Raw genomic sequence first — 9403 nt, 5'->3', positions numbered from 1 at the left:
CCTGCAGTACAGACTCTTGCTTTAGGTCGAAGTAGCTGAGGGTGACCTCTCGGCAGATCAGCTCGATTATTTTCTTGAAAGCGATCTGATGTGACGGGGACCACTGGAACTCGGTTCCTCCTTTCATGAGTTCTCGCAGAGGTGCAGTCACTTGCGATAGGTTCGGGATGAACGGAGACATGTATGTGACGATGCCTAAGAATTCCTGCAACTGCTTGGGGTCACTGGGCACCGCTAGATTCCTAATGTCTCTGACTTTGTCCGGGTCTGGGTGGACTCCATCGGGGTCAAACACGAGACCGAAGAACTTCATGCTTCGCTTATTGACCTCACATTTGTCAATGTTGAACACTAGGCTGTGTTCACTTCAAATCACACTTCCTTTGATTTACCGAACACCGCAACATCATCTGCAATGCCAGTGGTGCCTGGACACTGCTCCAGAATATGATCCATACGTTTCTGGAACACATCTTGGCTCACGTTTAGTCCGAACGGGAGCCTCCGGAAACGATATCTGCCGAACGGGCTGTTGAACGTCGTGAGCCAGCTCGATTGCGCATCCAATGATATCGACCAGTACCCATGACGGGCATCAAGTTTCGAGAAGGTAGTCGCCCCGGCAAATCTGTGCGTGATCTCCTCCAACGTGGGAGTCTTGTAGTGTGGACGCTTGATTGCCGTGTTAAGATCCTTGGGATCTAGGCACACGCGCAGTCGCCCATTTGACTTGCGACTGAATGCCAGGCTGCTGACCCAGTCGGTCGGCTCCGTAACTTTTGTGATTACGCCCATCTGCTCCATACCATCCAACTCTTTATTTACGTAATTCGTCTCGTAAATGCATTGGGCAGCGTCTAGGGGCATGGGCCACCGGTTGTACAGATGGGTCTACTGTTATGTGGAACATTCCTTTAAAGTTACCGATGCCCTCGAATCTGTCTGGGTATAGCTCGACCAAGACATCCTTACAGTCTACATGTGTGAGTTGGACAGGTGCCGTAGGTATAATGTACGGTGCCTTGTCCTTGTTAACGACTGCTTTGGTAGTTATTTCGCAGTTGAGCTTGACCACACGTAGCTCACGCAGCGTTGGCAATCCCATGATGGCCGGTCCTTCGGAGTCAGTCTCATAAAATTGCCACATCGTGGTACTCGCGGTACCTACAAGGGATATCAATGGACCCGTGCTGTGGGATCCTCATGCCATTATATGCGGTCAGCACAGTGCTCCGCGGCTTTGTGGCTCCCATCCGTGGGAAACCACCATAGTCCAACCTCTCAGGGAACATCCTTCTGTAAATTCTCAGGGGCAGTATGTTACCCTGCGCACCGGTGTCCACCTTAACCTTGAGGTTGGATTTGGCACGTGGGTTGTTTTCTAAGTCGATATCGACAAACACAAATACCTCATCTCGTGTATCGCTATCCCTTTGGTCACTGTTAGAGTTTATCGACTCAAATGACAATGACTCAAAACTCTCCTCCAAGGATGGCCCACTGCCACGACTGCCTTGTTGGCGCATGTCATTCGGCTTCTCGGAGACTGCATGGAACCGCCTGTTGTTCGCAGATTTTCCGCCTTGGGGCCACTTACCACGTAAATGTGACCTAGGTCTTCTCCCCACTGGGCTGACCTGACTATCTGGTCTCGCCCGGCAGACCTTCTCCCAGTGGTTGTCCTTGCCACAGGCCCTACATGTTGTGCCGTATGCTGGACATTTAGCGCCATGGCTGCCTCTACAGCGATTGCACTTCCCGTAGGCTTTGCCCGGAAACTGGTTGTTTTGCCGGTTGTGGTAGCCTTTCTTGACCGCGTGTATGGCAGCTCCAGCCCCATCACTGCTTGTCAATTGTGCCATGTGCGCCATGGTTGCTTCATGCGTCCTGGCAATGTCCATCGCTACATCAAGGTCAACCGTCTCATCCTTGGAAAGCAGGATCTCCTGGACCTTCTTGTGGTGTGTGCCAATGATAAGTTGTTCCACAAGGCGTTCGCTTGTTTCGCGCTCATCTCTGAAGTTGCACTTCTTCGCCTGTATTTTACAGCGCATCATGAATTCATAAATGGATTCTGTTGGTGTCTGTCTGAACTTCTGTAAATTAAATCTATTTAACCGGGAGTTGACTTTAGGTTCAAGGTGTTTCTTAAATAATTTCCAGATGGCGTCGGGCTTCTTGCGGTCCTCTCTAGACACAGCCCAAGAGCTGAACATTTTTAGTCCTTCTTGTCCGACCCATATTAGCATGTACGTAACTTTCTCCTCGTCAGTTTTGCTGGCGAACGGCCCAGCATATATCAGACTGCAGTACTGCTTGAACTCGTTGAAGGTACTAGGCACATCTACTGCTGAACAGTCCATACGAGGTGGTTCAATGCCTGTCAAGTCCCCCATATTTGCCAGATTGTGGATGGTGATACTGTACAGTACCTTGCTCTACCGTCTCCGGATCGGTGATCTCCTGCCACCCGTCGACACGATGCTTATGTTACCACTGTACCGTTGTCTACCGGCGGGAGCTCCACTCCACAACTTTGCACTGTTATTCTTATCACAGAAGCTCATTAGCACGCAACGTCTCTTGTTCCATTACGTGCGTGGTTAGTTCGCATAACCGCTGCCACCATGTAACAATATCTTGTCATAATATATAAGACGGAAATCCAATTTAAACATTAGCCATTTATTGTTCACGTTCTACTAGTGATGTCACGATCATCGATTATACTTGATCATCGGTTGAACAGTTACTCGAACCGAGCGCTTGGTTATCAAAATCCATAATCGATTTTTTTTTTTAACTTGAACAAGAAAACTTGGAAAAGTGATGAGAATCAGAGATATCATCGCTACTATACAAGTTATCCTTTATTAACATAGATGTATTATACACACAGTAGTAAGCAGTGCAAAACAAACAGTAAACAGGGCTAAACCATCACATACATGCACACACGTACATGCGCACGACGTTACGCACACGCAGGCATTCTACACCCCGAGTAACCGATTGTAACCGATCATCGGTTACTTGGGTCCAACCGATGATCGATTACGAAATTACAACCGATTGACAACACTACGTTCTACTCATCCACACCGCAAGCTAGTCATAGTTCCCGCCTCGCCACCAGTGCTCGCCACCAACCCCCAGTGCTCATGCTGGACTGTGCTGCCATCTTCCGAGTACCAATGAGCACTATGTTTAGTAACATGATATGACACACCACATCTTTCTTAGAAATTTCCCTATCTGAAGGAGGCCATAATTGACACCTATCAGGTATAAAGATGAAAGAAAACATGTGAAATACAGGCGCATACCCGCGTTCCTCTGGATGGGAGATTCAAGTAGTAGCTACATGAGAATGCACAGGTATGGCGTCAGCGATTGTGGCACGCAACTCGTGTTCATCAACATGCTGAGCTAATCAGAAGACAAGAAATGGCTCCCTTGTGTCAATAGTTACACAAACATATGCATGTGTGCCTATGTATTAAAACACTGAGAAATACATTTAAATCAGGAGTGTATCAATATTGATAGACTCCTGTTTAAATCACATGCAGTGATGATGAATGCTTGAAGTAGTAATGGAACTTTTCACCGAGTCTCATTGCACTTTTAACAAAATATTCAAGGCCATTACATGAGTTACCGGAGCAATAATCGGACCAAGTACCCAATTTTAAAAACCCAATGAGGTTCTAACATACTTTCTTTGTCATTCTAACATTATACTGTATACGCCATATTTTTCGCGTACAGATATTTTCGCGAATTCAGACTTGACGGACAATTTCGCGGTCGGTAAATTATGAATTATTCGGTATAATTCGGAATGAATTATTCGTGTGTTGTTATTTTCGTGAGTCGGGAACGCGTTCGCGAAATTCGTGAAAATTAAACCACCGCGAAATATAGAGCGTATACAGTAACTTAACAAACAAGTCACAATTACTTAGCATACATTACGGCAGAGTATTTGAGAAGTTATACGTTAATTTTACAAACGTAGTAATTTCAGGTTTACTTAAACCTTACTTCCACTTTATGGTCAGTGCCAGTGTGTTATAGTTTTCATATTATTATATTATTTTATTTAAAAACAATATGTAAAATATATAAAATGCAAAATAGCCAATGATAAATTCAAGAACATACCACAAATTTATAGGTATGTAACGTAGACCTCAAGGGATTTGTTATACATTCATGTTCATTTTATTTTCATTTACAAACATCTCAGAACCTACCTTGACGAAGTGTGTGTGCATATCATCGACGAGGAATTTAAATGGCATATCAGTCAATGAAAACTAGGAATTTTGCTGGTCAGTTCTGGTGTACAGTTGTTACTAGCAACAATTAAGTGGATGAAACTTAATGCTGGAAGTACTGGGTATAGGGTACACTCCTGATTGTTTCTTCTGGTGGTGCCACCTGTCAAATATTTCAACCGAATTTTGTTAATTAGTAAGTAGGAAATTTGCAATAACTAAGAAAATGTCGTTAGACCCCCACCAAAAACCTAAGGAGGCCACTTGTATTTTTAGTAAAAATTGCCGAGGTGCATATAACTCTGATGAAGCCTTCTGCATAGAGTTTAACGACAAAATCAGCTTCACCTCATTTTCAGTAGTAGCCTCCATCAGGTTTGTGTGCAACTTTTTCAGACCAGCTTTGCCCAGTCTTCTCCGTTGCTCTGCAACACGCTCCTTCTCCTCATCGGCCATCGTCTCCATTAGCTCTGTAGATGGCTCACCTATAATCTGATAGTACAACAGCAGAGTCAAACGTAAATAGGATTAACCTATATTACAGTGCACCAAATCAATGTCAGCAAAGAAGCAACTAATACGAAATAATCTCTCACATTTAAAGACTTACAATGCAAGTTGGCAATGTCATACAAGGAACTGACAAACAAGTATTAGATGACAAATATGGAATTTGGTATACAGTCAAGCTACTTACTGCCACATGGTTGGCTCCAACTAAATATTTACTTATGAGCTTCAACCAGAACTCCTCAGTTTCTAACTTCATTTTCTTGAAATTTTCTGTCTGATTCAGTCTGAGAAAATGTTTCTCTGGGCTTACGATAGCAGCGTATGTTGTAGCGTTGCTATATGCAACCGCATTTGATTATCCAACATGGCTAGCTCGTAGTCATTTATGAAGCAGGGCACTGCCCCACCAAAAAAAATCGCTAAAAGGTTACGCGGTTAAAAGGTTAAAAGGTTAAAACGCGGTTAAAAGGTTAACGCTAAAATCGCTAAACGTTAAAATCTAAACGCTAAAACGCTAAAACGTTAAAACGCTAAAACGTTAAACGCTAAAACGCTAAAATCGCTAAACGTTAAAAAAATCGCTAAAAGGTTACGCGGTTAAAAGGTTAAAAGGTTTCGGTACGCGACACACCTTCTCCCCAAGATGTGTAAGTATACCAAGTTTGGTCACGCTAGGTCAATTAGGGGCCGAGTTATAGAGCGGAAGGAAGATGTGATCAAGGTAAAAGTAAAGGTCAAATAAAGGTCGCAGTGACCTGGTTTTGGTACGCTGCTCACCTTCTCCCCAAGATGTGTAAGTATACCAAGTTTGGTCACGCTAGGTCAATTAGGGGTCGAGTTATAGAGCGAAACGAAGATGTGATCAAGGTAAAAGTAAAGGTCAAATAAAGGTCGCAGTGACCTGGTTTTGGTACGCTGCTCACCTTCTCCCCAAGATGTGTAAGTATACCATGTTTGGTAGCGCTAGGTCAATTAGGGGTCGAGTTATAGAGCGGAACGGAAATTCTCTGTGGCGGACCGAGCGGCTTCGTCGCGGGGAATACAATTAATAGGTATTAATTTTATATCATGAATTATCCATTACTAATTTGGTAATTAATTACTGTTCCTCAGTCAGGCTCTGCTCAGTCAGTGCTCTAATTTAGTGTCAATACTAGTTTGGCATTCTTACTACTACTACTACTAGTAGTAGTATTAATAAAAGTAATATAATTTAGTCACAGTTATGCCTAGATAATTAACTGAATCATACATTACATCAGTAGTGAATAATAACAAATTGTTTCTTTCCTGCTGTGGACATGTGATTCCTGAAACTGAATACATAATCCTCCAGCTTCATAGGGTAACCTCCCTGGGGACCAACAACTAAGGAGCCACGGCAGTAGATGGGGGAGAAGGAGAGGATTCAGGGATGTTTAAAATTTCCTATTCTTGTTTACTTCAAAATAAAATTTGGTATCAATTTGTGCTGATAGTAATTGCTGTGTTGTATGTATGAAGATCACAAGAAACCAAGAGTTATGCAGGAGGCGTCGAAAACGGAGCGGTCTTGGTTGATATTAAACCACAAGGAGGGACTGATAATGTGCAACTGGTGCAAGTCCACATTTCAGGACACTGAAAAGTCAAATAATTTTATTAAGGGCTGCAATTCGGCAAAGCACATCGCAAGCACGCACGTACATCGCAAGCACGCACGCACGTACATTGCAAGCACGCACGCACGCACGCACATCGCATACACGCACGCACATCGCAAGCACGCACGCGCACACACACACACACACGCACATCGCAAGCACGCACGCACGCGCATCGCAAGTACGCACGCACGCATATCGCACACACGCACGCACATCGCAAGCACGCACGCACGCACGCACGCAAATCGCAAGCACGCACGCACGCGCACACACACGCACGCACATCGCACGCACGCACACACGCACGCACGCACGCACGCGCTCACACACGCACGCACATCGCAAGCACGCACGCACGCACGTACATCGCAATCATGCACGCACGCACGCACATCGTAAAGCACGCACGCACGCACGCACGCAAGCACGCACGCACGCAAGCACGCACGAACGTACATCGCAAGCAAGCACGCACGCACGCACGTACGCACGCACGCAGACACGCACGCATGCACGCACGCAAGCACGCACGCATGCACGCACGCAAGCACGCACGCACGTACATCGCAATCACGCACGCACATCGCAAGCACGCACGCACGCACATCGCAAGCGCGCAAGCACGCACGCATTCACATCGCAAGCATGCACGCACGCAGGCACATCGCAAGCACGCAAGCACGCTCGCACGCACATCGCAAGCAAGCACGCACGCACGCACGCACATCGCAAGCACGCACGCATCCACATCGCACGCACGCACGCACATCGCAAGCACGCACGCACGCACGCACGCACATAGCAAGCACGCACGCACGTAAATCGCAAGCACGCACGCACGCACGTACGCACGCACGTACGCACGCACGCACGCACGCACGTACGCACATCGCAAGCACGCACGCACGCACATCGCACGCACATCGCAAGCACGCAAGCACGCACATCGCAAGCACATCGCACGCACGCACGAACGCACATCGCAAGCACCCACGCACGCACGCACGCACGCACGCACGCACATCGCAAGCACGCACGCACTTCGCAAGCACCCACGCACGCACATCGCAAGCACGCACGAACGCACGCACATCGCAAGCACGCACGCACCTCGCAAGCACGCACGCACGCACATCGCAAGCACGCAGATCGCACGCACGCACGCACGTACGCACGCACATCGCAAGCACGCACGCACGTACATCCCACGCACGGACGCACGCACATCGCACGCACGCACGCACGCACATCGCAAGCACGCACGCACGCACGCACGCATACACATACACGCACGCATGCACGCACGCAAGCAGCGCACGCAGTACATCGCAAGCACGCAGACATCACAACACGCACGCACGCACATCGCAAGCGCGCAAGCACGCACGCACTTCACATCGCAAGCACGCACGCACGCAGGCGCACATCGCAAGCACGCAAGCACGCCGCACGCACATCGCAAGCACGCCACGCACCTCGCAAGCACGCACGCACGCCACATCGGCAAGGCACGCACATCGCACGCACGCTACGCACGTACGCACGCAATTCGCAAGGCACGCACGCAGTACATCCCACGCACGTTACGCACGCCACGCATGCACATCGCAAGCACGCACGCCACGCACGCACGCATACACATTTGACACGCACGCATGCCACGCAACGCACGCACGCAGTCACATCGCAAGCACGCACGCATGCACATCGCAAGCACGCACGCACGCACGCTCATCGCAAGCACGCACGCACATCGCAAGCACGCACGCACGCACGCACATCGCAAGCACGCACGCACGCATGCACATCGCAAGCACGCACGCACGCACGCACGCACGCACGCACGCACATCGCAAGTACGCACGCACATCGCACGCAAGTGAAATGGTGCTCGGTGATCGTATAGTTTAAAGTTCGTGACGTCGCCTCTCCAGATGTGGAGCGCGCGTAGAGTTATAGGTCTGGTATAACTAGCGTTGTTTCTTGCGTTGTGATTCTTGACCGCAGGTTCTTTGTCGTGCTAGCTAAACAGCTACTTGAGGAAAAGTCATATGTAGAATAAAACTACGAAGAGTCGAAGCTAAGATTAACGTACAAAGGTTTATTCACATATAAAAACACCTTCGTATAACTCACAATGCTAGAGGCACACTTCACTTATAAAAGTGCCTCATTAATATTCACATATCCGATGCTACATTCACGTATAACATGTAGCACCTCATTATATATTCACACCAAAAACAGTTGCGCTTACACACAGTAAAAGGCGCAGATTCGGTAGTTTCTACACACTAAAACTATATACGTAGCTAGACGCTACTCATGAACACGCGTATGTTAGCACAAATAAAAGGGTTACTTCCCACTTTAGAGTGCACGGCTTCTTATAAATGACCCGCGCTGTGACGTTATTCTAGAGAGGCGCCACCAGTCAAAATGCCTATAATTACTTTATTATTTATCACTAGGTGTCGCTACACTATCATATTGCGTCTATAATGCACAGAAATAGAATAGAAGTAGAACGCTCGTACACAGCACAGAAATAGAATAGAAGTAGAAGGCTCATACCCAGGCGCGCAGCGTCGCCAGTTTCTGACAACTGTCACGTGACCAGCGCCATATTGGTGCAGTCAGCCTGCTTAGGGATTGTCTATATTCAAGCCGGTAAGGGAGATGACGGTACGCATATATTTGCTAATATTTTGACTAATCGTGCGTCAATAAACTCAATATTCACAGAGAGTATAGCTAAGACATGTGTCTATAGGTATCTATAATATATTATGCAAATGATCTCCCGTACCGGCTTGAGTAAAGAAGATATTATGCAAATGATCTCCCGTACCGGCTTGAGTAAAGAAGATATTATGCAAATGATCTCCCGTACCGGCTTGAATAAAGAAAATATGGCCCAAGGATAGAGAACATGGGTCCCAATAAAACCAATGTGCCTAA

The 9403-nt window shown here is 47.3% G+C and overlaps 1 protein-coding gene and 1 long non-coding RNA gene across 2 annotated transcripts; both read right to left on the bottom strand.

Annotated features, from left to right (window-relative positions):
- Window positions 1–372: 372 nt before the first annotated feature.
- On the bottom strand, window positions 373–804 carry LOC106818925 (RNA-directed DNA polymerase homolog). Its single transcript, XM_014823593.1, has one exon. The coding sequence runs from the start codon at window positions 802–804 to the stop codon at window positions 373–375; it is 432 nt and encodes a 143-aa protein (XP_014679079.1).
- A 3616-nt stretch (window positions 805–4420) lies between these two features.
- On the bottom strand, window positions 4421–4996 carry LOC106818927. Its single transcript, XR_001395317.1, has 3 exons — window positions 4981–4996; window positions 4632–4775; window positions 4421–4446 (listed from the first exon to the last, which is right to left on the bottom strand). It is a non-coding gene; the product is annotated as an uncharacterized LOC106818927 (long non-coding RNA).
- Window positions 4997–9403: the final 4407 nt, after the last annotated feature.

Source organism: Priapulus caudatus, unplaced genomic scaffold (genome assembly GCF_000485595.1).
Source record: "Priapulus caudatus unplaced genomic scaffold, Priapulus_caudatus-5.0.1 Scaffold2656, whole genome shotgun sequence".
In the NCBI taxonomy this organism is placed as follows: Eukaryota; Metazoa; Priapulida; class Priapulimorpha; order Priapulimorphida; family Priapulidae; genus Priapulus; species Priapulus caudatus.
The sequence above is the reverse complement of the archived record's forward strand: the minus strand, read 5'-3'. Positions and strand labels throughout refer to the sequence as shown.

What these genes read in the sequence shown, in the direction of transcription:
- LOC106818925 (XM_014823593.1), bottom strand. Translation starts at nt 804, where the DNA reads ATGGAGCAGATGGGCGTAATCACAAAAGTTACGGAGCCGACCGACTGG.